Source organism: Theobroma cacao, chromosome 6, assembly GCF_053813885.1.
Source record: "Theobroma cacao isolate CCN51 chromosome 6, ASM5381388v1, whole genome shotgun sequence".
NCBI classification, from domain to species: Eukaryota; Viridiplantae; Streptophyta; class Magnoliopsida; order Malvales; family Malvaceae; genus Theobroma; species Theobroma cacao.
Window position 1 is genome coordinate 29,159,837 of NC_142644.1, and position 27,212 is coordinate 29,187,048.

The 27,212-nt window shown below is 37.6% G+C and overlaps 6 protein-coding genes, 1 long non-coding RNA gene and 1 pseudogene across 10 annotated transcripts; 6 read left to right on the plus strand and 2 right to left on the minus strand.

Moving 5' to 3' along the window:
• The first annotated feature begins 132 nt into the window (after positions 1 to 132).
• Positions 133 to 2,834, plus strand: LOC18596793 (protein NUCLEAR FUSION DEFECTIVE 6, mitochondrial). 4 transcript variants are annotated; one of them, XR_001928496.2, is made up of 4 exons: positions 133 to 374; positions 460 to 581; positions 1,817 to 1,888; positions 2,622 to 2,834. XR_001928496.2 is itself a non-coding variant. In XM_018123293.2 (3 exons), exons 1-3 carry the CDS (start codon positions 190 to 192, stop codon positions 2,627 to 2,629), a joined length of 315 nt encoding a protein of 104 aa, XP_017978782.1. In that variant the 5' UTR covers positions 136 to 189; the 3' UTR covers positions 2,630 to 2,834. The 4 variants fall into 4 exon arrangements, 3 of the variants coding, with proteins under 3 accessions (XP_017978782.1, XP_017978780.2, XP_017978781.2); XM_018123293.2 differs by lacking the exon at positions 1,817 to 1,888 and having other exon boundaries at positions 136 to 374; XM_018123291.2 differs by lacking the exon at positions 2,622 to 2,834 and having other exon boundaries at positions 200 to 374; positions 1,817 to 2,205.
• A 717-nt stretch (positions 2,835 to 3,551) lies between these two features.
• On the plus strand, positions 3,552 to 4,854 carry LOC148762268 (antimicrobial ginkbilobin-2-like protein). The gene is made up of 2 exons (XM_088807499.1): positions 3,552 to 4,498; positions 4,649 to 4,854. Exons 1-2 carry the CDS (start codon positions 3,625 to 3,627, stop codon positions 4,723 to 4,725), a joined length of 951 nt encoding a protein of 316 aa, XP_088663625.1. The 5' UTR covers positions 3,552 to 3,624; the 3' UTR covers positions 4,726 to 4,854.
• A 408-nt stretch (positions 4,855 to 5,262) lies between these two features.
• On the plus strand, positions 5,263 to 7,171 carry LOC18596795 (antimicrobial ginkbilobin-2-like protein). The gene is made up of 2 exons (XM_007025489.3): positions 5,263 to 6,581; positions 6,956 to 7,171. The coding sequence occupies exons 1-2, from the start codon at positions 5,504 to 5,506 to the stop codon at positions 7,027 to 7,029; spliced, it is 1,152 nt and encodes a 383-aa protein (XP_007025551.3). The 5' UTR covers positions 5,263 to 5,503; the 3' UTR covers positions 7,030 to 7,171.
• Positions 7,172 to 7,920: 749 nt separating this feature from the next.
• LOC18596796 (uncharacterized protein At4g28440) lies at positions 7,921 to 9,728 on the minus strand. Its single transcript, XM_018123279.2, has 2 exons — positions 9,291 to 9,728; positions 7,921 to 8,504 (listed from the first exon to the last, which is right to left on the minus strand). Exons 1-2 carry the CDS (start codon positions 9,571 to 9,573, stop codon positions 8,314 to 8,316), a joined length of 474 nt encoding a protein of 157 aa, XP_017978768.2. The 5' UTR covers positions 9,574 to 9,728; the 3' UTR covers positions 7,921 to 8,313.
• A 1,136-nt stretch (positions 9,729 to 10,864) lies between these two features.
• LOC18596797 (protein DEHYDRATION-INDUCED 19 homolog 4-like) lies at positions 10,865 to 14,930 on the plus strand. Its single transcript, XM_007025491.3, has 5 exons — positions 10,865 to 11,215; positions 11,363 to 11,502; positions 13,344 to 13,421; positions 13,558 to 13,841; positions 14,523 to 14,930. The coding sequence occupies exons 1-5, from the start codon at positions 11,131 to 11,133 to the stop codon at positions 14,629 to 14,631; spliced, it is 696 nt and encodes a 231-aa protein (XP_007025553.1). The 5' UTR covers positions 10,865 to 11,130; the 3' UTR covers positions 14,632 to 14,930.
• A 454-nt stretch (positions 14,931 to 15,384) lies between these two features.
• LOC18596798 (uncharacterized) lies at positions 15,385 to 17,478 on the plus strand. Its single transcript, XR_001928499.2, has 2 exons — positions 15,385 to 16,679; positions 17,126 to 17,478. It is a non-coding gene; the product is annotated as an uncharacterized LOC18596798 (long non-coding RNA).
• A 948-nt stretch (positions 17,479 to 18,426) lies between these two features.
• On the plus strand, positions 18,427 to 21,528 carry LOC18596799 (pentatricopeptide repeat-containing protein At3g12770 pseudogene; annotated as a pseudogene).
• A 302-nt stretch (positions 21,529 to 21,830) lies between these two features.
• NSL1 (MAC/Perforin domain-containing protein) lies at positions 21,831 to 26,456 on the minus strand. The gene is made up of 7 exons (XM_007025494.3): positions 26,052 to 26,456; positions 25,114 to 25,352; positions 24,708 to 24,894; positions 24,311 to 24,394; positions 24,012 to 24,195; positions 23,330 to 23,496; positions 21,831 to 22,694 (listed from the first exon to the last, which is right to left on the minus strand). The coding sequence occupies exons 1-7, from the start codon at positions 26,319 to 26,321 to the stop codon at positions 22,005 to 22,007; spliced, it is 1,821 nt and encodes a 606-aa protein (XP_007025556.3). The 5' UTR covers positions 26,322 to 26,456; the 3' UTR covers positions 21,831 to 22,004.
• Positions 26,457 to 27,212: the final 756 nt, after the last annotated feature.

Below are 27,212 nucleotides of genomic sequence, written 5' to 3' on the forward strand. Positions count from 1 at the left end.
TCCCGTTGTAATGGATTGTCAAAAAATAAAATAATCCATTGTCAAGACTGCTAAATCAGCCACGTGGAAGAGAAGCTCCACGTGTCAGGTAGATGAGCAAGAACCATATGCGTTTCCGTACGAGTGTATACACAGAAAACATCAGCGCTAAATTGTAAAACCCTTGGAAATCTCAAAACCCCCACACGAATGCACAAAGCTTCTAAAATCTCCACCACCAAAAAAATGTCCGCCGCCAGGTCCGTCCTCCGTTCCGCCGCTTCCCGAGCGACCGCTGCGACTAGACTCGCCGCCGGACCCAAGGCAGTGCCGCGACCCGCTCGCTCTCCCTTTCGGGTCTCCAAGCAAAGCCCGTTCTCTTCTCGCATTTTCAGGTAATGGATATTAATCCCTCTCTTCAATTTGTTTAGGAAATCAATTAATGATACCAATTTAGAGTTTTGAATAAATTTGAAAAAGGTCACCGGTGGAGATGAGCTGCTGTGTGGAAACCATTTTGCCGTATCACACAGCCACTGCTTCGGCTTTGCTGACTTCGATGCTGTCCGTCTCTCAACGGAGCTCCGGTTGGACCCCTGAAGGTAGTTCTATCGGCTCTTGTTTCATGTAGATCTGTTTCTTTTTTTGTGTTTTCAAGGCATTCTAACTTTAACTACATAGAAAGTTTGCTTCTTCTTATGATTCAATGAAAGTTGAATGAAGTGAGATGTAATGCTTCTTCGAGTCATAGTTCCTACTGGGAAGTATTTGCTCCTTAGTTACAGAAGCAAAATGATAAACTTCAAAATTTTTAATGATTCCTAAACCTAAACTTTGCAGTGTACCAAATGAGAGGCTTAAGTTTTTCATATCATTTTCATTCTTTATTACATATCAGAATGCAGAGAAAATGTTGGAGACAAAATACCAAGTAGAAACATGGTAAAGTGAAACTCTTGACTGGTAAATAGTCATTTACTTGATAACACTTAATGAAGCTAAGTTTGGAGAAAGATTACTCCGAAAACATGTATTAGAAGCTAGAATTAATGATGGAAAGCAGGCTGTCTCTGTGAAGTATGAGCGGCCCATAACAATTGTTGTAGATGAGCATCAACCACTCAAAACAGTAGCCAAATGTTGTATATTTGTACTCCCTGTGTCACCTCTTTTTTTTCCCTCCCTTTTTTTGATAGGTAATCGTTGCTCCTCTGTCTCGTAAATAAATGAAAGAATGTAAATTCTTTTCTCATTTTGTAGGGCAAGACAAGACTAGATGAAGGACAAGCACAGAGGGAGTGGCTTGTATTAGAATTCATTGTTAAACTTTGGGAACTGTTACTGAATTTTTCTTTAGTAGTTTAGTTGGGGAGATCATCTTTCTGAATTGATGTAAAAAGACGAGAGGTTGAATGCTATGTCTTGTAATTTCTTTGGTTTAGAGATTACAGATGAAATCTTGTTCAAATAGTTTTTAAACAAGTTAGCTAATCGATCCTGAAATTACTGTTAAACTTTTGAAAATTGGTACCAATTTATGTAGCTTGCTATTGTGTTTGTTTGTTTTCTGGATGTTTAGACTTAATTTAAAATATGCACTTTATGGATTGGTAGGGGTCAAAAGGCCCTCATGATGCACATTAGTTGTAAAAGTACTAAATGCATGAAATCTGACTTCTTTTCAGTCAGTAAGGGTGTTGCTTGTGCATATTTGAGCTGAACTTGTTATTTGGCTGTTAATAAGTGTTCCAACTTAACTTGAACTAAACCTTATTTTCATTCTTATTCATGCCAGCATAAGGATATAAGACCAATAATGATTTGTTGTTTCACTCAGATTGCAATGATGATGTATGATGAATGTCAGAGAGTTCGGGCAAAGTTTTTGATAAATGCAGTCTAAGACAAGGTGGTGGAATAAAGCTTTATAGTAGGGTCTTAGACACTTTTTCCTTCTTAAATTTTTAACTAGGTGATGAATAACATTCTTTTTAGTCAACAAGTTGGAAGGAATTAAGTCAAAAATATATGCTTTTGGAGGTTTTGTAATTGAAAGATAGGATAGGATACGATGATGATGATGATGATGATGTTTTGTTATTCTATTAATGTTCATTGCACTTAATTTGAAAGCACTCTTTATATTTGGGGGCTGTAATGCATAACTCGAAGACCCTGCCCCCATTTTATCTCTGAAAAAAATAAATTTTGTTCTGGTATTGACTAGTTTGTAGTCTCCACAAATATTATTTGTTTCCAGGATATTTTGCAGTTCTTGGCAATTGATTATTTGAGAATGACATGTGCTTCCACCATTATGATGTTCCAAATCCTAGATTGTGAACCTATAATCTTCCTATCACTGCTACATTCCACTTCCATTGTTCACGTTCGTTTACTTTTAACTTGGGCTGTTTTAGGCTTATGAACTGCACACACTCATGGAGTCTGCCTTAGGAGGTTGTAGTTGTATTCTCTCTGTTCTAGTTCTCTCATTTTGTGTTTCAACAGTAGATCTATGATTTAACCCTTGATAAAATCCAGTCAAAATGAGAATTAGAACAATATTGTTGATCTTGTTTTGTATGGATAAAATAGTTATGCATTTCTAATACCATGCACCCATTTTTCTTGTTCTGTAGATGGATGATTGTGGTTGGGATGCGGTGAATTCTTCATCTCCATGAAAATTCAATCGACTTTGTAGGACTTGATGCATTATTTCTCCTTGGTCAAATGTGAAAATAAGATGTTATACAACTTTTGTTTCAAGAGCATCTGGAAGTAGGTATAAGATGGAAAATCGATCATTTTTTATTCTGATAATGTTAATTACCAGTTATCACTAGGTTTAATCTTTCTTCCTCCTTTCCCTTTAAATAATGGAAGTTATGCATTTTCTTTGTGACTTTATCAAATGGGGTAGGCTTGTATCCACATGGATGACTACCTAACCTCATGATCCGCCTACTGCGTTAGCATTGGCCAGCCGCCAGCTTACTCTAGTGTAGGGTTTAAATAGAGTTAATTTCTGCCTGATGCCCGAAAATTAGACATGTAATCTTGCTTTAAATCCAGACTAGTTTAAACCACGGGCTCTGATTCTATTGATTCTTAACTCATGATTCTCCATGAAAGCTGGTATAATACACAAATATAGCTTCCTCTTTTTTCACCAAAAAGAATAAGAGAACACTAATGAAGGCTACCTTTTACAAATATGACCAGTACTATGAAAATTGTGTATATCTGGAAAAACATGACAAGTAGCCAATCTGCCTTTTGAATAGTCGTAGAAACAAAATTATTATTTTCCGATGAAAATCACCTCACGGCTCTGTCTTAACTCTCGTCAACGGAGGAAACTGGAAACGTATGGTAAGCAGTTGAGCTGGCATAGCACGGGTCAGAAGTCAAGGTCAATGGACGGTGAGCCGGTCTCCCTGGGGCCTGGGCTGTAGATCAGCGCGCAATTTCGCAGCGTTGATCTGGTCAACCAACCCTCCATCAGTTACAACATTATTTTTGGGTCCAAAGACCTCACTACAAGTCTTTCTAAAGAGTAGTCTAACATTTATGTCAGTGAAGCATAGCATTTATAGGAGAGAGCTCTTCTAGCTTTGCAGGAAAGCTGAGACGACAGCAATGGACTCTTCAAGACTGGCATTGCTATTCTTTCTCGTTTCTATCCAACTTTCTGCTCTCACATCTGTTCAGCCAGAAAAGCTCCTTCGACTCTGTTCGACCCAAAGCAACTTCACCATGAATAGCACCTACGGGAACAATCTCAAACACCTCTTTTCCACCATTACCTCCAACACCCAGATAGACTACGGTTTTTACAACGTTTCTTATGGCCAAAACTCTGACGAGGTCAATGCTTTAGGTCTGTGTAGAGGAGATGTTAAGCCAGATATTTGCCGTAGTTGCATAACTAACGCCACTAATGAGTTCACAGAAAACTGCCCTAACCAGAGGGAGGCCATTGTTTGGTACGATGAGTGTATGTTAAGATACTCAAATCGTTCCATATTTGGTAAAATGCAATTCCCACCTGCTTGGGTAATGGAAAATGTCAACAATGTCTCCAACGTAAATCAATTCAATCAGGTGTTGGCAATCTTGTTGGGTGACCTTAGAATTCAAGCGGCCTCTGGCGATTCCCTTCACAAGTTTGCAACAGGGAATGCTACTGTTTCCAACTCGCAGGCTATATATGCGTTGGCTCAGTGCACTCCTGATTTGTCCCAAGTGGAATGTAACAATTGCCTGAGTAATGCCACGGAATCACTTCCACTATGGAGGGTAGGAGCCAGAATTCTGACACCAAGCTGTACTGTTAGGTATGAGAATTATATCTTCTATGGCCCTTTGGTTGATATGCCACCCCCAACGATGTCACCAGCATCACCGCCGGTTGATGACGCACCATTATCACCACCAGCTGATGTACCGCCACCACCATCACTAGTGACACCAGCGCCTCCTCCGCAGCAACCTAATCTTGCTACCAGAAAAGGTAAACCATACTCCCTTGTTAGTTACCCATGTCTCGTCTTTCATCACCATCTAGCAGGTCCCTCTGGTTTGTTCATTTATTAGTAATTTTTCAAGCTTTGTTTCTGCATATCCACTAACCATCAACCAAATATATCTCTGGATTTCGCAGGTAACACGAACTGCAGATTTCAATTCCTGGCTCCAATGGTTTCATTTGCAATACTTCGTATTTTGAAGTCTCTTTAATCTAAAGAAGTAGGAAGCCGTGAGATCAGAGATGTTTAACTCATTACTTGCTAGTATTGTCGCCTCTTCAGCAGTACTTGTATTTTATGTATGGAAAATTGAGAATTGAGAACTGAGAACTTGCAATCATACTTTCATTTAAAGGTCATATGAAATCAATTTCAAGCATTTGAAGCAAAGAGCAGGGGAAAAAGAATCTCACAATAGAAAGATTTTACCATCAATACTTGATTATATAAATCCAGATAGTTTGATCATAAGAAAGAAGCATGAAATATATAATTGGCCAGAGTTAGATTTCTCTACTAACCCGTACTACTTTTTCTCTTTTTCTTTAATTTCCATGCTGACCCGCCAGTCTTCTCATTGCCTTGTTCTTGCTTAGTAAAAAACTCCTTCTGGAAACGAAGTATTTGTCGTTGTACCATGAATCAAGATGGACCCCAGCTGACAGAAGTTATAATGAATTAAAAGTTTATATAGATGGGTCACAAGTTAAAGTAGATAATATCTCATGTAACTGATAAACCATAAATAATTAAAGCCATACTAATTATCCCAAAGTAAATAATAATGATTTGTATTATCACAATGTTTGGGTAAGTTAATGCTTATGCAGATAATAATCACTAAGATAACGATTATCTAATTAATACCTAGAGATAAGTACATAGTATTTATATCCCTAATGAAGAAGCATAGTGGTAGCATTTATAGGAGGAGAGCCTTGGATGTGGAAATCCCATTCTCCATTGAAAAGGTGTGACGTACAGCAGCAATGGACTCTTCAAGACTAGCAGTCTTATTCTCTCTCGTTTTCATACGACTATGTGCTTTCACATATGCTGAGCCGGTGAAGCTCGTTCAAGTCTGTTCGCACAAAAGCGACTTCTCCCTGAATAGCACCTATGAGAACAACCTTAATGACTTATATCTCACCACCATTACCTCCAACACCAAAATAGACCATGGTTTTTTCAGTGCCTCTTATGGCGAAGACTCTGATAAGGTCAATGCTATAGGTCTGTGTAGAGGAGATCTTGTGGCAGATATTTGCCGTAGTTGCATTAATGATGCCATCAATGACTTCGCAGAATACTGCCCGAACCAGAGAGAGGCCATTGCTTGGTATGATGAGTGTATGCTTAGATACTCAAATCGTTCCATATTTGGTAAAATGGAGGTCGAACCGTTTCGTTCACTCGTCAATGTAAACGTTGTCAACAATGTCACCAACGTAACTCATTTTAATCAGGTCTTGGCAACCTTGTTAGATAGGCTTAAAACTCAAGCGGCCTCCGGCCGTTCCCTTCGCAGGGTTGCAACAGGGAATGCTAATGTTTCCAAGTCGCAGACTCTATATGCAATGGTTCAGTGCACCCCTGATTTGTCCCCAGAGGATTGTAACGATTGCCTGAGAAATGTCACTGAATCACTTCCACGATGTTGTAATGGGAGGAAAGGAGCAAGAGTTTTGACTCCAAGTTGTAATATTAGGTATGAAAATCATCTCTTTTATGGCCCTTTGGTTGATATGACACCCCCAACGCCGTCTCCAGCGCCGTCTCCATCGTCACTAGCGGTTGATGCACCATCATCCCCACCGGTCGATGCACCATCATCCCCACCGGTCGATGCGCCAGCATTCCCACCTGTCTATGCACCAGCATTCCCACCGGTCGACGCACCAGCATCCCCACCGGTTGACGCACCAGCATTACCGCCGTTTGATGAACCAGTATTACCGCCGGAGGATTATGACTCACCACTATTGCCACCATATGATGCATCGTCACCACCACCCCCAGAGCCACCAGCGCCTCCTCTGCAGCAACCTGATCATGCGACCGGAAATGGTAAATCATACTTGCTTTAGATTACTTGCTAACGTATCATCCCTTTCATGTTTTTTTCCCTTGTTATTATCTGTATTAATATATATCAAGTCAGTAATTGAGTTAGTTTTTTTAAAGTTGAGAATTCATTTAGAAAAATTAATCTAGAAAGATGAATAACATATAGTAACTGCTATAAATTATGGATATAATTAATTATTTATTTTGCATTGAAATTTTATTAGAATTTGAAGAGAATATCAGTTTGTTCACTCACTGTCTGAAGTTATATATTTGCATATTGGATTCATCTTGTGGATTTGCCACTGAGGGGATTCAAGCTCCCCTGTTTCTTGACCAACCATCAATCAAATAACCATTTCTGGATTTTGCAGGTGACATGAACAGCAAATTTCAAGCTCTGGGAACAGCGGTTCTGCTAATGATTTTGCAATACTTTATATTTTGAGGTCTCGTTCATTTAAAGTAGGAAGATCTGATTAGTTTTTGATCTGATTAGTTGTTAGCATGTAGCCTGTATTTTACATTTTAAGTAAAAGTCTCTTCAGTAGGTACTAGTACCAGTAAACTTTGTGAATGGACTTTTGAGAAATGGGAAATTGCAATGATGCCTAGCATTTTGAGGTCATTGATAGCAAATACTTGAAATTCAAAAGGCATCTCATTATGTATGTTCCTGAATTACTGAAACAAGCTACATGCAACTCTACCATGAACCATGAAGCAAGTTATATAAACGCGTCAGAAGTCAAGGTCATGGATGGGTGCGGCCCTCTGATCACGGAAGCTGCTAGCCCGCCATGTTTAATGCAGGCATGCAGCTGATAAAATCAATAAGAAATTTCCCAGCTTTGATTCAGTGAGGGTCACCCTGCTCAAACTAAAGATTAGAGAAGCAATATTCTATTCAGTCCTTTACCTGCACGAATTGGTTAGATTCAATAACAATAAACAAAGCAGTGTTTCCTCAACCAGAAACGCTCTAGCCATGCTCAAGTCAAAAGCTATATCTGGCCTTTGCGGTAAGATGGACAACAGATTCCAAATTCTTGTTAAAGTGGTTCCGTTGATGGATTTTGCAATATTTTCATCTATCAAATCCTCATCAACTCAGGAAGATGTTTGAAGGGGGTGTGGGATGTTTAATTGGTTACTTGTTAGTTAAAATGATGTGTGCTGTGCCTTACATTTCAAGTGAAACATATAGAAAGCAAAAAGCCACTTAAGATGGCATATATATAGCAATGATCTCTGAGTACATGTCCTGATTGTTCAGCCCTGGTCCATTTCATCATCCAAACAAAACCAAAATGCAAAAGTAAAGTATAATGTATGGACATTTAGAAAATGAAATTCTTGCAAGGCCATCTTTCAACTTTGAAGCAAACATTTTGAAGAAGAACCAACAAGACTAGAGTATTTAAAGCAACAGAGAACCAAAAACTTGATATAGAAGGATTTTTACTATCAACACTTAAAAATCCAGATGCAATGTTATCACAATAAAAAGTCTTCTTCATACTTAACTACAAAACTTAACTATTAGATGTTAAAAGTATAAACCAGAAAGATCAACCATCAGCAAGATTTGTATACCAAGCCCAACACTTTCACAATGAAAATTGTACCGTAATAGCATCTCACCAACATCATAAAGAGTAACCAAGAATCATTAGGCCACTTCATAAGAACATCCTTCGGTATCTAATCACTGAGGTCCATGCGGTCTCTATCATTCTTCAACTACATTAACCAACTCATACTCGACAAGAGATAGATTGTTATCTTCTTTAACAACAAAGTTAGCAGGATCAGTGACCTCAATGCGGCCCCATTTGTCAACAGCCAGCCTCATAGAACCCTTAAACATATCAATCTTTGCATTACGAAGAATTACAGTGGCAACTGGCTTCATCAAGTCAACTGCAATATGATTCAAGCATCATCATCATCAAACTGCATGGAGTTTAGAGTAGCATTTTCCACAGGTCAACCATTCTCCCAACCCACCACCCCCCATGAATATATGATTGGGTGAAGTGTCTTTCTCCAAATAAATTCATTAAGCAAAATGCAAAGGAAAACCCAATACATGCACCCACAACATCTAAATGTAAATACTAAGCAGTTTCAAATGTTTGTCAATGAGTGGCAGATGCTGTGACTTCTGGAAACCCAACAACTAAAGTACATTAAAGATTTGAACAGCAATTCAACTAATAATTAGGTTCTTGATTATTTCACCATATAATCTTTGAGGTTTTCATAATATTTTGAGTTGGGAAATAAAAGAAGCAAAAATCAACACAAGGACAAATAGATTCAATCACAATATAATAATAGAATAAGAAATTATTTCACTTTGACAGAGATTTATCCCACCAATCAATAATATATCAAGACACTTAAGTCGTGGAACCAAACCAACATCACAATACTAAATAAACCTTAATGACGGCTAAGATCCTAGATCATATCAAATCCAAACTAGCAGTAACAAAACAAAGAAATAGAAAGGATTCCAAAATGCCACCCTATTTCATCTTTAAAACAAGCCAAAATGAAAAAGAAAACCAAAGGAAAGATAAAAAGCTCTGGCATCAAGTTATGAAACGAAAAATACCCTTTTGGGAGAAATTAAGATCAGATCAGTAAAACATAAAACTTTTAAGAGAAACAAAAAAAAAGGGGGGGGTCTAGAAATTGGACCTTGATCGTTACGAGCAGTGAAGAGGATGGTGCCGGTCTCGTCTCCAACAAGGCACTCAGCGATGCGGGTTTGGCGGAGATGTTGAGAAGCAGCTCGACCCTTTTGAAGGACCATGTTAGACGACAAGACCTTGGCGATTAAGGTGTGGCCGTTGGTCCCTGGCTTTAGCTGATCCACTTTCACAAACACTGGCTTTCTCTTCTCTGTTGTTTTCGTTTGTTCTTGTCCTTGCTGCTGCTGCTGTTCTTGTTCTTGTCCTTGCTGCTGTCCTGTCGTCGCCATTGATTCCAATGTTAAAACCTGTCTCCTCTTCTTCGCTCCTCTTCTTCTTGTTGTTTTTCTCCTTTTCACTTCTGTTTCAGGGCTGGTGGGAGAATGAAGAAATGGGGAAGCCCTAGCACAGAAAATGAAGCGTACCTAAGTTTCTCCTAAACGGAAACCAGTATTACACGGCGTCGTTTGGTTACTTTATAAATTTTGAAGGCATTTTTCCTCTATGAGTTAGACTTAATTTTGGATAATAATAAGTACTAATGTCTTTTTGTAATTAAATTATGGGTTTTAATTAATGCTTGTCCTAATTTTTTGATTAAGATACATAAGGTGCCCCTCTTTCTACCACCCAAGGGATGTTCACCCACTAAAGCTAAATTTGTTTTAAATTATTATGAAAAATATGATGCATGATACTAGTAATTTAAGCAAGTAAAAATTTTTTTAAATGTATGGGGTGGATGGAAAATTTGGAAATTCCTATTTTGACAAATAAATAGGAGTATAGGTTAATGTGTTGTCTAATGTAATCCACACTCTTTAAAGTTACTAGTTTTGTTAAGAAGTCATTATCAATATTGATAAAAAATAAATTAATTTTAAATGGAACTATGGTAGTTTATCTTCATCAACTCCTCATTGGATTAGAAACATTCAACCACATGCCTATTTGCAACCTTTACCAAGCCGTAAATGAAGACTTTCTTTACCTAAAAATATGAAAAATTAGAGGGAATGATATTAAAAGCACTTGTTAGTAGTATATTTTTAAGATATAATGTTCTAAGTCATTCCAAAATGGGTTTTTTTTTCTTGATCAAGAAATTGTTAATTTTTCCTAATTGTATGACTACTAAATCAGGAAGGAAGGAATAAAATAGATGAACATCAATGCATTTATGGAGATTTTATTTGTATTATATATGATACTTTATTAATGATACCTTAATATATATATGAGTAAAGGCTTAAAATCTGCAGAATATAGAAAAACATGGGAGGATATACATTGAAAAAGAAAAGGACAGCTAGTTACCAAAAAAAGGTGAAAGAAACTAAGAAAGTATATAAATAGTAAAACAAAGAAAAGAAAAACAGGAACGTGAGTGAAAAACAAGGAGATGAACCCGACATTTGCTCTACGTCACCTCTTGTCTAGTGGTCTTTACCACCACCACCTCATCTCTCTCTTTCTCTCTCTCTCTCTCTCTCAATTCAATCGTCATTTTCTGAGGCTTCCTCAGATTAAGATATTTTTTTTAATTAAAAGAAATAGTACAATTTTTTAATCATAAAATCATGTATCATCAATAAACAATAATCTACTCTCTCTCTCTCTCTCTCTCTCTCTCTCTCTCATTCTTCTCCTTTGAGTTGAAGCTTATTGAGATCAACAAACCAAAAGTTCGCTCAAAGATAAAGTCAAAGAAAAAAAACCCATCCTTAAGCTGATAGTAGATAGATTTTTCTTTGTTTTGAAGTTCTTTTTTTGGGTGGTTGGTAATAATAAATAAATAGTAGTTTTTTTAAAAACATCCAAGGCCAAACTCTACCTTTGGTCTTTCAATGGATTCCGATTTCTGGACGTCTCGCCTTGCAGCTGCCAAACGCCAGTATACGTTGCAGCACCATCAGCAGAGCTCTCATTTGGGTTCGTTTTATTTTTTTTATATGTTTGATCTGGGTTTTTTATTTTCTTTTTTTCTCATTTTGTTGGTTGTCTTTCTGTCTTGAACTATCTCTCTCTCTCTCTCTCTCTCTCTCTCTCTCTATATATATATATATATATATATAAAAGATCGTTTGAGCATGGATGATTTTGAGGTAGACGACGAGGTACGACCCGATTTCCCATGTCCGTACTGTTACGAGGATTTCGATATTGCGTCCCTCTGTTCGCATCTCGAAGATGAGCATCCCTGCGAGTCAAAGGTTACGGTAAGCAAGTTCCATATTATTATTGCTAGTAGCATAAAAAAAAAAAAGGAAAAAAGTTTTTTTTTCTTTTTGGTTTAATAAATAGAGAGAGAGAGAGATCTTTCTGTTTCCAGTTCGGGTTATGTTTGATGTAGTACGAGGTTGTTCTCGTAAGTTTTTGTCTGTTGGTTTATTTTTATGGCGAAATTTCTAGTTTTCCTTTTATAGAAGGAGAAAAAGAAAATCTAATTTTGGTTGGATAATTTATTTTTCCCTATTCATCTTTATATTATTGAAGGAATACTGGAAAAAAGGTCTTAACTTGTCGGTGTTGGCTGAAAAACGAATGAATTTGTTGCTTGGATTGCTATAGGGGCATCTGTTTGCACGTTCAAAAGAAATAATAAAATAACAGTTGCATCCTTTATATTTTCTTTTGCATCTTTTGATTCATCTGATCAAACTAAGGCTGTAGTAGCAACTGACCCGGGCAATCAAAAATCTCCAATTGATATGAACCTAGAAAAGAGTTGCTATCATGGTTATTTTCTTGTTAGGCAATCTGTGCAACTAGCTGAGTAGGCTTCATTTTGGGATTTTTTTTTTTTATTTTCTTTTGTGTCTCCTTTGGCCATTCTACTGTTTTGCTGAACAAGATTGTAAAGTGATGAGACCACCATTTATCCATTTTTGTTAGGTTAAATTATGAAGAATCTTTGATAGAGTTGTTTTTTATAACATTTCCACGATGCTGCTGATGATTTTAGGACCGATATTCTTGGTTGTGGTTTGAAGGTTTGGGTATTGTATTGGACGCTTGATTTGGAAGAAGAGAAAGTTCAATTGCTTTGATTCTATACACTTACCATTGGGGTCAAAGGTGCCTGAATTGAAAGATGATTGGGATATAGAGGTCCTCTTTCTCTTTGTTGCTGAATTGGGGGAAAGTAGTAGCTATAGTTTTGGTGCCCATGTACAATGACATCACAGATTCTGATACCAAGTGGACTTGCTTATATCTGTTACTAGACAACCATAGCGACACCTGAGATAGTAAGAAATGAACCTAAAAGTATTCGTTTTAAGTGGAGTGTTAATATAGCATCTGTTATCACATTTTGTAGATGAAACTTGAGGTCCTTGTGTAAGATAATCATAGGTCATTTAGGCAGCAAAACTTATGTTGGAATTTGATAGAGTTTTGAGCCAGCTCTTTTCATAATGAATTAAATTATATACAGAGGAGAACTCCCACTGGATATGGAGGAGCTTTAGCAGGATTAGTGATGTTATTTTCATGCAAGGGAAAGAATGCATCATTCAACAGATAAAATTGGAAGTTGCATACATGGAAAGGGACGAGAGTTGATATAGGTAGAGAATGTTATGAGCATTTACTATTCACTATCGGTCATGGTAGAGGAATGGGCATTTGGTGTTTTCCATGGATGATAAAGGTAGGTTTGGATATCTAATCATTTCCTAGGTATGAAAGAATAATTAACAAGTCTCACCCTTATTTTTTGGTCCATAGGAGATATTCTTCCTCTTTAGTACAAACCCTCCCTTTGAGCTCAGGTCCATGGTACAACCACCAAGGGACTTCACCAACTAAACTAGCTAGCACCTTAGACAAGTCTCACTATAGTTCTTAGGTTTTCTCGTATTATTCTAAATTTCTAATTGAGAGCTTTTTCACCTTGCTACTTATTCTTTGAAAATTATATGGAGGAAAAAAAGTAGTAAACTCACGTTTATTGTCAATACTTGTTGTACTTAACCTTAGGATTTATGGTGTAAAAAGCTTCCATTTATGTTTTCGTAATGAAAGAGTCTTATATGCATCAATGTTTATGTTGCAGATTTGTCCAGTTTGCTCGGTCAAAGTTGCAAGAGACATGCTAAGTCATATCATGCTGCAACATGGACATTTATTCAAGATATCCTTAATAATGGAACTGTCCATTACCTTGCCACTCTGACTTGGAAAATTATGCATGAAAAGCTTCTTTTGTTGTTCTGTATTTACTGAGAAAAATTGAATTGTTAAGCAAGTTTCCCTTAACAAAAGATTACTTGCAGAGATGTCGCAGGTTACGTAGAGTTGCAATTCCTAACAGTCAGGCACTGTCTCTCCTGGGACGTGATCTCCGTGAAGCACATCTGCAAGTACTTCTAGGGGGTGGTGGATATAGGTCAAGCAGTGCTAATGTGTCCAATGCAGCTACCGATTCATTCCTTTCATCACTGATTTTGAATTTCCCTGCATCTGAAGCAGAAGAAATTTCAAAATCTGTTGTAACTAGTGCTGAAGACACTGCTGCAAAAAATGTTGCACCAGCACATATGTGGAAATCAAGGTATTGGTTCAGATCTTTTCTACAGTAGAGAAATTCAATAATGTTCTAACATTTTCCTAGTTCTTTATCTTTTTGTTAAGATGCATTTAGTTTGCAACTATGATGCAATTCCAATAACCAATCCAAGGGATCCCCTTTTACCAAGTGGAAATAATGTCTGATAGAGGTTTGCAAGAACTTTTGCTGCATGAGTTGTGGACAGCCTTTAACATGTGAAAGAACTTAATCCTTTTTTCCTTCATCTGTTATGATTTAATTATATTTATGCTGATATCCATTTCAAAATATTCCTCTATTGACTGTCCAAAGTATAGCCTGATGCCTTTTAAAACGCTTCTACAGGCCATGAAAACTTTATAAACATTTCCTTTTCCCATTTGTTAAAATGGAAATCTTGTGTGCATTCAATTAAACTTATTCTAGAAATTGTTAATCTTGACCTGTTCATCTGACTGTCTAATCGACATTGACAAATCATCGTTTAGAGAGGCTCCTTTGTGGTTTGAAGTAAGTGGTTAGCTAAGGGTATCACCTGTCTAACTATCTCCAGAAACCAATTGGAAACCTTTGATGTTGAGATTCAAAGCATCTCATATCTCATCATGTCTTAAATATTTAGAGAAACTGTCTGATATAATTGAGATTTAACATCTGTTTTCTTTTACTTTTTCTCTTATGCAGTTTTGATCCTTCTTTGAGTTATGAAGAGCGGGAAAAAAGGATTAGGCAAGCCACGGGAAGAGCTGGTTTCGTCCAAGATCTGCTGTTGTCAACTTTGTTAAATGACTAACAAAAGCAGTAAGTCAAATGAAAAATAATGGAGTTAGTTATCAAAATCTCGGTGAGAGGCATTTCTGGGTAGGATTCTAATGATTTTATAATGTTTGACAACCCAATGCAATGCATTCCTAGTCTGAATGTTGAAGCAGCCCCTTGATGGCTTCATGATAAGATCCCCATCCTTTTTATAGGTCCTTTTCAACCAGAATTGTGCTATATTCTGGAGAAAAACGATGACCTTTTAGTTTATGCTTAACTTTAAATTATGAATTACTTCTTACCTTTAATAGATAAAGCTCTTTAATACAAGTTTCAAGCATAGAACCTTTTGTAGCACTTTGCTTTGTGGCTGATTCCAGCTGAAGTGGACTGAACAAAGAGAAATCCTGCAATTCTTAGTATGTAGGCAGGATTGGGTTTCAAATCCTTTGATGCAACCAATTGAACCAAGGGACTTTTCAGTAAGCAAACCGGCACCTTTGTCTTGTAGTTGCATGGCTAAAACTTGGGAATTGAAAGAGATTCTACACCTAGCTTTGCTTGAATTCAGAACACTCGTTCACTCACCTTAACCCCTCTCCTGCAAGACAACTAAATCTCATGCATCTATCAGTGGAATTTCTTTCGTACTAATCAGTTTCTAGTAATCAAAACATGGGTTTCCACTTTTTACTTCTGATAATCGGTTCACCAACAAAACTTATTCCAAAACTCCACCCATCTCTAGCTTTGGCAATGTGACATCTAACCAGAAACAGGCGGTCAAAAGTGGAAAGCAAGTAGAACGTCAGGGACATATATTATTAATATGGGCTAGTTTGCTGAGTTGTGAGGTTAGGACGGTGCGACCAAACACAAACTTTTGTACAAACAGAAAGGTCGGTAGGGTGCATACGGCGCCGTTGCACGTGCAGGCAGTTGCCATCGACCTCCCCGCTGCCTGATCAACTGCAGTTTGTATGCATATATATCCATCTTCCTCCACCTTATTCGTTTCTTGCTTTTCTCCATACTAAAATCTCATGGGATATTACTTAATATAACTCATGAGTCATGATGTTAATAAAAATTATAAGCCATTGGTTTCGCCTTCTGTTTATAGAGAGAAGAGTACTGACTCACTGAGATCATGATCCTAATCATATTGGAAGGTTCCTTCCTCTTTTGCAAAAAGAAAAGTCATCCATATTAAACAAAGATTGAACCTGGTATAACAATCATTAGTCAAAATTGTTAAGAGTACAAACAGAACCACTTGCAAAACAAAACCCCCAAAAAGCCAACTAGAACCAGAAGTGCAACACCAGGGGTTGGTGGCGGTGGGTCGGTCCTGTGGCTAAAAACTAAACCAAGAATGGCAGTTGGCAGACCGCAAAAATCAACGTCATTGGACCGATGGATAAAGTCGGTTCCCAAACACCAAATACTATAATAATAATATCAGTACCACATACAATTCCACGCTTTATCTTTCACTTTATTTTCATTCCCCTACACCTCAGCTGCACCATTTCTCCATTCGACCCACCAAAATCAACTAATCAAGCCGTGACAATTCATTCGCTGAAAGAATTTAATCAATTGGAAGAGTCGTTTGCAGCTTCCAGTCACGCCTCTTCTTGGTTTATTAAAAAATTGAAAGTAATTGAAGGAATCTATTCTCTTGTCCACTTTCGGAACATGGATGTGGATGTCAAACACTCGACACCCAAATGCCCAATTGTATAATTTTAATATAATTTATACAATCATCAGTTTATCGATTATCCAGTCGCTTTAAGATCAAGTCCAATCATGAGCAGCGTCTAGCTCCAGGGGTTGCTCCGCTTTTTCCTATATTGAGAATAGTTGAACAAGGTGAAAAAGGAAGTCTTTCTTTGTATTTCAGGTTTCTTGTGCTCTGTGTTCTTTGGTGTGAGAAGGGACTTTGGGTTCTGATTGATTTCCAATGATGGTGGAGCTGTTTGTGTTGGGGTGTACGGGAGTTGTGGTCTTTCTTCACGGAGCCAATTTCTTCTTCCATATCCTCTCCCAACACCTCGCCGTTCGTTCTCTCAGGTTCGTTCAAGTTTCAAAGGTTTCTATAATTCCCAACTCCCAAGTCTTTTTCGTTTCTTTGTTTTCATGGTCCAAATTCGATTGGGTTAAGATTGTTTCTGATCAAGTTGATGTTTCCATACCTTGCCAAACAATCCTGAAAGATTATCTTATCATACCATGATCGAACTCTTCATCTGTAGCTTGAGATATATCAAATATGTCCAGACTCCTCCTGATAAGCTCTGTCTAATCTTTGCCCTAAATTTTGTTCTCAAATAGTCTTTCAGCCTCATAAATCTGGACTCTTTTGCAGAATTTTTGGATTAAAATTTCTGGGTACAACTTTATCCTAAGCATTATTCTTCAGCTTTAGATTTTGTTCATGCAATTCTGATGGATTAAGATGTAAGTAATGTTACTAATTAGTATTAATTCTAATGTTGGCATTTTTGTTTGGTCTCCAGTTTCTTGGGATTCGTTGGGTGGTAGACCGAACAGAAAAACAGAGATGATTAGTTTTCTTCACGCAAGCTGTGTAATGTGGATCATGGCAATTAATGGGAGCTCTGCACATGCCGTGACGCTTTGTAAATACTTACTTATGAGGTAGAAGTAGATTTTAAGTATAAAATAATGATAGTTTTATATTCCTAAAACAAAAATGCAAGGCTTTACCCAAATTTAGAGCCGAAATCATCTTGTATTACTCTGTTCTAATCCATTTGTATACCAAAATTCGGCATCAGTGGTATCCTTCAAGTTTCATTGCTGAGCTTATATTGTTCAATATAATTGAAATTTCTATGTTCTTCTAGAATGTGATGTTGGGATGTTTTGTAAAGTGGGAAGTCTAGTGGTAGGAAGGTGGTGAACTGACAATGATTGAAGCACCAAAAATGTTGCAAATTTTACAAGCAAATGGATTTGGTGATGTTTCAACCCACGTGATGCACCAACTCTCTCATTGTTCTTTGTGGGTTTTTGCTTTGGTGGAACAATTTCTTCCATATAGAGTTGAGAAAGTGCAAAATCCAAGTGATGAGCAAAGAGAATTTAGTGCAATGAATCCAAGCATCAAGCAATCACCATCACAATTAGGCATGCTCCCCTCAACTTTATCCATAATGTTTTACTACCTGTTTGTTAACTAAATTGAATGGTTTCATTAAATTAAATATTAGGCTTAAATCTGAAGAAAGTCACCTGTATAATGATCATTTATTCAACTAAACTATTCATTGAATTTTGATTTAAGATTGCACAAATCTTTAATTCTAATTGAAATAAAACTGCCCTTGCATCCAATGTGAAATGATTTTTTTTGCCCATATATGATTTGACGAGTTGATGTAGCTATATAGACAAATAACTTAAATTTTTTAAAACATGTCAACTTGTTAAGACATATGCGGTATGGACAAAAAAGTTAATTGTCATTATTGAAAATTTATTTGATTTTAAATTAAAGTTTAACGATTTATTTGAATGTAATAAAAAAAATAAGAGATTTAATTAAATAAATAATAATATAAAGGTTTTTTAAGAATTAATGCCCAAATATTACTACTAAAAATCTATTATTTGACATTTATTGAATAACTAAAGTGAAGACTATTATGTTACTACACAAAATTTCAATTACAATTCACAAGTGATTATTAAATTAAGTACATTTAAATATTTATTATTAAATTAAGCAAAATCCCAAAGAGTCGTGACAAAACGACCGAACATAAGGCATTGTTCGTGTTTTGTAACGTCTATACTATTGCTCGATACCCGCGAAGCAGGTTAGTTAATGAACAAATGGATCATGACAGTTCGTTACCTCAGTTCCCTCCAATTCCAAAAATCTCTTCACCATCACCAAGGACCGTACCCACATTTTAAATCCTTCACTTTCTCTTCTCAACATTTCCAAACTTCAGCTAAGTTAACCCACGGCTCAAAATCCAACCCTTTTTTAAGCTCAACCCAAGAGCCTAATTTCACACCCATCTCTGTTCCCTACTACTCTAAGCTCTTATCAAAATGCAATGCCACCAAGAACCCATCTCCAGGCATGCAAATCCATGCCATTACAATTAAATTTGGGTCGACCAAAGACCCTAAAAGTAGGAATCTTTTGATCAGTTTGTATGCAAAATGTAAACTTTTTCGGTATGCCAGGAAACTGGTTGATGAAAGTCCTGAACCGGACTTGGTTTCTTGGTCTGCTTTGATTTCTGGGTATGCCCAAAATGGGTTTGGTAAAGAAGCAATTTTGGCCTTTTATGAGATGCATTTGTTGGGTGTTAGGTGCAATGACTTCACATTTCCAAGTGTGCTAAAAGCTTGTACTTTTACAAGGGATTTGGAGTTAGGGAGACAGATTCATGCGGTTGTTGTAGTTACCGGGTTTGAGTGTGATGAATATGTTGCTAATAGTTTGGTTGTTATGTACGCAAAATGCGGGGAGTTTGGTGATTCGAGGAGGCTTTTTGAGGATATGCCTGAAAGGAGTGTTGTTTCGTGGAATGCATTACTCTCTTGTTATGTACAGAGTGATTACTGTGGAGAAGCAGTGGAGTTATTTCATGAAATGGTTTCGAGTGGAATAAAACCTAATGAATTTAGTTTGTCTAGCATGATAAATGCTTACACAGGGTTGGAGGATAGTGGTCAAGGAAGGAAAACTCACGGGTTCTTGATAAAGCTTGGTTATGATTCGGATCCTTTCTCGAAGAATGCACTTGTGGACATGTGTGCAAAGGTAGGAAGTCTTGAGGATGCTGTTTTTGTTTTTGAGGAGATTGCAAGACCTGACATTGTTTCTTGGAATGCTGTAATCGCTGGTTGTGTTCTTCATGAAAACCATGATTGGGCTTTAGAACTTTTTGGGCAAATGAGAAGGTCTGGAACACATCCAAATATGTTTACCTTGTCGAGTGCTCTAAAAGCTTGTGCTGGGACTGGGCACAAGAAATTGGGCAGACAGTTGCACTGTAACTTGATAAAGATAAATGTAGGATCAGATCCTTTTGTGGATGTTGGACTTATAGATATGTATTCCAAAACTTATTTGATGAATGATGCGAGAATGGTTTTTAATTTGATGCCAGATAAGGACTTGATTGCCTGGAATGCTGTTATCTCTGGGCATTCACAAAATGGGGAAGACATGGAAGCAATATCGCTATTTCCTCTGATGTATAAGGAGGGTATAGGATTCAATCAGACAACTTTATCAACAGTCCTCAAATCCATCGCCTGCTTGCAGGCTAACAATGTTTGCAAACAAGTTCATGCACTCTCTGTAAAGTCAGGATTTGAGTCTGACAATTATGTTGTAAACAGCCTTATCGATGCATATGGAAAATGTGCCCTTCTAGAAGATGCAACAAGAATATTCAGAGAGTGCTTGATTGTAGATTTAGTGGCTTTCACATCTATGATCACAGCTTATGCTCAATCTGGACAAGGTGAAGAAGCTCTTAAGCTGTATTTAGAAATGCTAGATAGAGGGATAGAGCCGGATCCATTTGTTGGTAGTTCACTCCTGAATGCATGTGCAAATCTTTCAGCATATGAACAGGGGAAACAAGTACATGTTCACATCTTGAAGTTTGGATTTATGTCTGATATCTTTGCTGGAAATTCTCTCGTCAATATGTATGCCAAATGTGGAAGCATAGATGATGCAGACCGTGTGTTCTCTAAGATTCCTGAGAGAGGAATAGTCTCATGGTCCTCGATGATTGGAGGACTTGCTCAACATGGACATGGGAAAGAAGCCCTGCGGGTATTCAATCAGATGCTTAAATATGGTGTTTCTCCCAATCAGATAACTTTGGTCAGTGTCCTTTGTGCTTGTAATCATGCAGGCTTGATTACTGAAGCCAAACGATACTTTGGCTCAATGAGAGAGTTGTTTGGATTTGAACCTATGCAAGAGCATTACGCTTGCATGATTGACCTCCTTGGCCGAGCAGGGAGATTAGATGAGGCAATGGAACTAGCAAATACAATGCCTTTTCAGGCGGATGCCTCAGTTTGGGGTGCACTTCTTGGTGCAGCTAGAATCCATAAAAATGTTGAGCTTGGCCAACTTGCCGCGGAGATGCTTTTTACTCTTGAACCAGAGAAATCTGGTACCCATGTTCTTCTTGCTAACATTTATGCATCAGTTGGCATGTGGGAGAATGTAGCAAAGGTGAGAAGACTCATGAAAGACTGCAACGTGAAGAAAGAGCCTGGGATAAGTTGGATTGAGGTCAAAGACATGATACACACTTTCATAGTGGGGGACAGAAGCCATGCTAGAAGTGAGGAAATCTATGCAAAGCTTGATGAGCTAAGTGAGCGTTTGACCAAAGCTGGCTATGTTCCCATGGTAGAGTTTGATCTTCATGATGTGGAACGCGGTGAAAAGGAGGAGCTTTTATACCACCACAGTGAAAAACTAGCAGTAGCCTTTGGATTGATTGCCACGCCACCTGGAGCTCCAATTAGAGTGAAAAAGAACCTCAGAGTCTGCGTTGATTGCCATACTGCATTCAAGTTCATTAGTAAAATTGTCTCCAGGGAAATTATCGTGAGAGACATCAACAGATACCACCATTTTAAAGATGGTTCATGTTCTTGTGGGGATTACTGGTGATAATTTAGGAAGAAACGCAACTCATACAAAACATTATGTACACTTCCCCCACAACCATACCATACCGTTACAATATCAAGCCAGTTCAAAGCCTATCATAAACCTTTCTTTTCTAAACTTCAACAATATTCTTGTCCCTTTGTGCCTTTTTGTTGTTCGTATCACATCAGGCATATTAGCTTAAATCCCTTCTTTTCTGATAAATGAAAATTGTTTAATTTGATTCCATCACGCTGTGTTAGGTTGCCCTTTAAATTGGTTGCTTATCTCATGCCTATCCAGTTCTGTTAAAGGGCCCTCTTATGCATTTATGAAAGGAAACTATTCACCATTCATAGACAAAACAAGATATGATTAAAGGTGATATTTGCGACGTTCATGCTAGTTACTTGTGGCAGTCAGACATGTCGCATTCAGTTATAATTAGCTTGGGAGTGTATGTGCTGGCAGTCTTTCATCATACAGATGAGCTAGCAAGCAAAGCAACCATTGTCAATTTCCCTGGCAAAAGTAAGACGGGAGACGGCTGATGTACCGAAGGATTCAATACTAACAAGAGAAAAGGTGAAAGGGAGCCTTTGGTTCCCTATAAACACAATTGAGAAGAATGGCCTTGTGCCATCTATTCGAGGTAATGTCCAATAAATGATGTAAATGATAAGATTTACAGCGTAAAAATAATGTGCATTCCTCATCTGATTTTCTCACATCAGCATCATGCTTTCTTCCGACATTATTGTTAACAATGAGTACTTAGCTTTGATTGAGATTCTGCCACCTTCTACACAAAGTTTGGCTCCAGTAACCACCCAATATCCAGGTGGGTCCTCAGGTCCCCTAACCATCTCCTTCGTATCTACGAAGTTTGCCATTTTTGGTGCTTTAGTTGGTGAAGGTGGACCTCCTGGAAAAACTGCCGAATTTAAATCCACTTTGAGTGGCTTCTCTGGAGGATTGAGTCCTGAACTGAACCTTGTGCTAATCAACATTGAGAAGACTCCTGATTTCCGTGACAATGTTGAGGGTCCATCCCATTCTGATCTACGGATCCTAGCTAAGGCCACCATGGAGAATCCAAGCCTCAGGAACAGAACTTTCTTCATCCCAACAGCCTTTACCTCAAACCAAGCCTTGGTTACAATAGAAGCAGTATCATCAAAGCGGGATCCTCTGTGTTCTACAGGAGCAGTGCATACATGTGAGAATATGCTCCACTTGACAGGTTCAAGGTACCCACGTTCTGGCTCCTCGCTAGGCTCATAACTGTGATCATCTAAGAGCTGAAGGATTGTAGGAAGAGTCGAGAGATGCTGTAGATGGATTGCCAGATGATCACTCTTCTTACCCTCCAAATACAAGCGGATTCCTGTCACAGGTCGATTTCCTGTATCAACCTGCAATTGGTGGATTTGAGAACAGGTTGGAATTAGGAACTTGGTCAAATGAGCATGGTAATCACATGAATGAGTTCTAGTGGAACAAGTTCAGCACTATACAGTAAATTCAAGATACTTTTCATCTTTTTCATCATGGCAAGCATCCTGCAACATTAAGCAGACAATATTTCCTAAAATAAGATCTGAAGATAGTGCCACATTGTTTTCTAAGGGATTAACTTTTATTTTGACAAGGTTATTTGTGCCCCATTTTAATGTTACAGTTGGTATATAAGGAAAGCATTCTATTCATATTACCAGTTCTCAAAGCAAGACTTTATCAGCATGTACAATAGCTTAGGCTACAGATTAAATAAAATGAGAAGTTAATTAACAATCTATTATCAATAGTGCATCCAATAATGTAAAGATTTTTATTCATAGCTAAGCAAACAGAATAACTTCAGTCTGCCATGGAGTGACTGTAGATTTGACGAGAAATATAAATAGATGGACTCATCAAGTCGTAGACACTCATTTTAAGTATCAATTATCAAGGCACTTTGCCCAAACCCTAAGCAGCAAGCAATCATTAATAACTGAAAATATAAAAATAAGTGGCGCAAGTATTATTGTGCGCCGCAATACATTACCCGCGTGGTATTAACATAAAGCTTAGGCCCCATAAAAGTGAACTGAAGTGATGGGGATCCTTGTTTTCTGCGCTTGAGACTGAGAGGCAGATCACCGTATACAGGAGCCCATTGTCGAAACAATTGAAATTCTAGAAATACATGGAGTTCCTCTATTGGTGGTTTATCTGCACGATATTACCCATCATTAGAGGCCAAAGTCAGAGCTCACATATGCGCCAAAGAAGGATATGGTAAATGGTTTACACCCTTTACAATGATCTTTCAGATACACATACATTCACTCTAATGAATCATCCAAGCAACCAGATTTAATGTTATAATGTTTTTGATCATTTGCCATGTCTTGCAGATCTTCCAGGAGTATAAATAATCCTATCTCCCACAACAGTTATAGGAAGTAAACATGCCAAAGTATAAATAAATGGTAGTTCAACATCAATAATTACATTAAGTATAAATTGTGAATGCGCTAATTAATGACCCAACAGATAGGAAAATCTGGTTTACAAAAACTGAGTCATATTCAAGGAAAATCTGGTTTACAAAAACTGAGTCATATTCAAGGATTTGGATTTGCTTTAATAGCAGGTATTTCATTGCAATCACCCTTATATAATACACACCTAGACATTTAGCCATGAAAGACCAAACTGACAGTATAACAATTATGCACACTCACATCGTAGGTACAAGTTCACTGCATGGCTTAAAAATCCATTGCCCCGAGCACCACCCAATAGGGAAGTAATCGGCACAAAGGACATTGATATAACATTTGGTGACTGTGATATAGTTGAAAGCCACTGGCTATGGCTTTGACCAAAATCAATGCCCCCCCTTCGAATATAAATGTTCAAAATATCCTGCAAAAAGGAAAAGTACAACAATCAAATGAAAGAGTCACCTCTACTGAAAGCAGGTTGCTTCTTAGAGGGTGCAGTTCTGAAACAGCTGCTAAAATAACATCAAGAAACTTACTTTATTCTTCGAGCAAGTAACAACAGGTGGCCTAATTGCTGCAGCAAGCACCCCCTCCTGGTCCCAGGGCATATAATGTTCTTCCTGAAGCAATATATAGAAACAAGGTTGGAAATGTGAATTTCCCAAGCATCGCTGACAATGCTCTATCATGGACTCATATACAGATAACGTTAAACAATACTGATTACTTTGAATTGCAATCCTTCTATCATCTATATCACATTATCACTACTTTCATTACTTCTTGGCTCTTGCCAAGGAAATCCTAAAGATACACTGCAAAGTGAAAATTCTGTAATTTATCTAAAAACTGTAGTTTTGCCTACCCTAGAATGCAAAAAGAACAGACTAACATGCATGTGCACTTCAACTATATTTTTCATACTAAATGTACCTTTGGTTTTCCTGAATATTCAGGAATGTTTACCCCTTCTGAAAACCTCTCATCAGCTAATTGCTTTAAATTTTTCTGTACTTCATTGGGCGGAAGATTTGAATTTTGCAATTGCTTTACGTGTATAACATCTTTACCTCCCATTTTAACCCCAACAACAACGTGCGTACCATATTTTTCAATGAACCTGAAAAAACAAAATTGATTTAGCACTGATTTAATTAATAAAATCAATTCTTAGACACACAATTAACCCCCATGGGATCACTAAACTTGTAAGCAATTCTTTTTCACATGTTAGAATTGGAATAAAATGGAGTGCAATTTCATTGAAAAGTAAGAAACCATAAATTCAAGCAAGTCTTTTAACTCCAAAACAATCCCTACTTCTGTATACAGAACTTACTCTGCAAGGGCAGCAGGGTCCCATGTAGTTGGCACCTCTCGTTTCACACGCTCAGACAAAGTTAAGTGAGTTCTTTCCAACTCAACATTGTACAGTGTTATGAACCAACCATCCAAAGCAAGAGTTTTTGTAGAGGTGGCATCCTTCTGCCAGCAGCCCTTGAACTCAAACATGGCATTGAATAAGCCCACAGGAATCTTGCCAGATAATGATAAATCCTGATTAAACCTTTCAGACATCTAGCGCAAAATGAGCACAAGTTAAATTCAGAGAAAACAACAAATCCATCAAGCAAAGACTAAAGAAAACACTCAAGTCCCGGTGCTTATTCAGTTTTGTTTTTCTGTTTCTATTCTTGAAGCACACGCTTAGCATTTTGTTAATTTTTTATACTAGTAAAAGCACTGAGTGGACAAGATATATTGCAAAACGACTCCCAAAGAACAAAAATGGGCGAGAACCAGCAAAAACAGAACAGAGAAAAGATATACAAAAAAGAGCTCTCTTGAAAACTGTTTCATAAGACAGCAAATGATACCTTTCTAAAATTAATTATACAAAAATTAAGTAGAAAAAAAAGGACTTTTGCAACTTGGAACTTGGCAAGATTTTCTTTGCCAGTCTGCATTCTCTGCACAAGCCGGTTCTGTGTTCTCATAAAAGATATTGAAGCATAATCAAATTTTGCAAAAATCCCTTCTTTTTCAATTCCATTTGAAGTCACCAGGGTCATATCATGCAGCTAAAATCATTTCCAGATTCTTCACCAAACAAAATACAAACCCAAAAAGGAAAAAGGTAGAACTTCCCAGTAAGTCTCAAACATAGTTCTTTCCCTCTTTAGAAAGAGAAGAGGGGGAGGGAGGTACTCGTAACGTCTATTAAACCAATTCCAAACATGGAAACTAAACACAACTAAAACATAAACAAAAACTTACCTGATTAAAAGAAAGAACATCAGAGCGAAACCTGGTACGCTCGCCTTTATCACATTTAATCGAATTGAGCACATTTTTAACAACAACCCCACCAGGAAAAACCACGTCCCGACTCCCTGCCGAGTCAAGCTCGATCAATCTCGACCCGGAAGGGCCCGGCTTGCAAGCCGATAGCCTGATATCGTTGGACAAGTCGTACCCGAACCCGATCACAGAAACCGCCTTTTCCGCCGCCGATTGCGGGTCCATTTTATAGGGATAGGCAGCCATCGGTTCCTGGTCAGACGATGGCTGGAGTTTCGTGAAGTTTTGGTGAAACTGAGTTCGGATTGTGGGGATTTAGTCCACTGCTGAGGAAGGAGACGACCCATTAAAGTGGTCTTTGGTCCGAATAATTCTTTGAATTTTTTAATTTTAAAAAAAATTAGTTGCATAATTAATTTGGAAAGGCTTAAAAAAAAGAACCATTTTATGTGTCTGATAGGTAACTTGCCGAAAGTGACATCGGAAACTCTGACGTTTGACTTCAGACATATTGCCAGTGTAAACATGGGGACTCAACAGGCGGCTGGCGACTGTCCGAAACTTCCTACTTGTCTGCCACGTGGCGACGTATTTGGACTAGTTCGGCTTCTGTCGAATCCTACTGCTAAGGTGCGTTTCACCCCTTTGATATTTTTGCCCTGTCTGGAGATATTTTTGTTTTCAAGTACTGTTTTGTAATTTGTCGAATTTCAATCACAAAATAAATATCATACGACATACGACAAATTTTTTTTTTTGTAATTTCTATATTATTAATAAAATATTAAAACTATATATAAACATGGAATAGTCAAATTTAGAGTGAAGTCAAAGGATCGGAGCAATTTCGGCACCCTGGTGAGTCACGACGATGCTTCCGATGACGCTTTCAATTTGAGTGTAGAATACAACGAAGAGCGTTTCCAAGACTCTTTCAATTTCAATTATAATAATTTGAAAGACTCAGGTCGTCAATGCTTTGTGCCTTCATCTTTCTTCGCTTCAGTATTTAGCTTTGTTTTATGTTGACTTGTTCGTATATTTCATAATATTAGTGTGCAGATGCCCCATCCTGGTCTAAAACAACTCGCTCATTATCTAAGCAAATTTGACACTTTTCCATTTTACATTGGATTA

Bases quoted from the DNA above. Each gene is read 5' to 3' on its own strand.
- LOC18596797 (XM_007025491.3), top strand. From the start codon at position 11,131: ATGGATTCCGATTTCTGGACGTCTCGCCTTGCAGCTGCCAAACGCCAG. The intron at 11,216-11,362 runs GTTCGTTTTATT...TATATATAAAAG, and splicing joins TCAGCAGAGCTCTCATTTGG to ATCGTTTGAGCATGGATGAT. The intron at 13,842-14,522 runs GTATTGGTTCAG...TCTCTTATGCAG, and splicing joins GCACATATGTGGAAATCAAG to TTTTGATCCTTCTTTGAGTT.
- LOC148762268 (XM_088807499.1), top strand. From the start codon at position 3,625: ATGGACTCTTCAAGACTGGCATTGCTATTCTTTCTCGTTTCTATCCAA. The intron at 4,499-4,648 runs GTAAACCATACT...TGGATTTCGCAG, and splicing joins TAATCTTGCTACCAGAAAAG to GTAACACGAACTGCAGATTT.
- NSL1 (XM_007025494.3), bottom strand. From the start codon at position 26,321: ATGGCTGCCTATCCCTATAAAATGGACCCGCAATCGGCGGCGGAAAAG. The intron at 25,353-26,051 runs GTAAGTTTTTGT...ATTTTGCGCTAG, and splicing joins ATGTTCTTTCTTTTAATCAG to ATGTCTGAAAGGTTTAATCA. The intron at 22,695-23,329 runs GTAATGTATTGC...CACCAATTGCAG, and splicing joins TTTATGTTAATACCACGCGG to GTTGATACAGGAAATCGACC.
- LOC18596795 (XM_007025489.3), top strand. From the start codon at position 5,504: ATGGACTCTTCAAGACTAGCAGTCTTATTCTCTCTCGTTTTCATACGA. The intron at 6,582-6,955 runs GTAAATCATACT...TGGATTTTGCAG, and splicing joins TGATCATGCGACCGGAAATG to GTGACATGAACAGCAAATTT.
- LOC18596796 (XM_018123279.2), bottom strand. From the start codon at position 9,573: ATGGCGACGACAGGACAGCAGCAAGGACAAGAACAAGAACAGCAGCAG. The intron at 8,505-9,290 runs GTCCAATTTCTA...ATCATATTGCAG, and splicing joins CACTGCTCGTAACGATCAAG to TTGACTTGATGAAGCCAGTT.
- LOC18596793 (XM_018123293.2), top strand. From the start codon at position 190: ATGCACAAAGCTTCTAAAATCTCCACCACCAAAAAAATGTCCGCCGCC. The intron at 375-459 runs GTAATGGATATT...AATTTGAAAAAG, and splicing joins TTCTCTTCTCGCATTTTCAG to GTCACCGGTGGAGATGAGCT.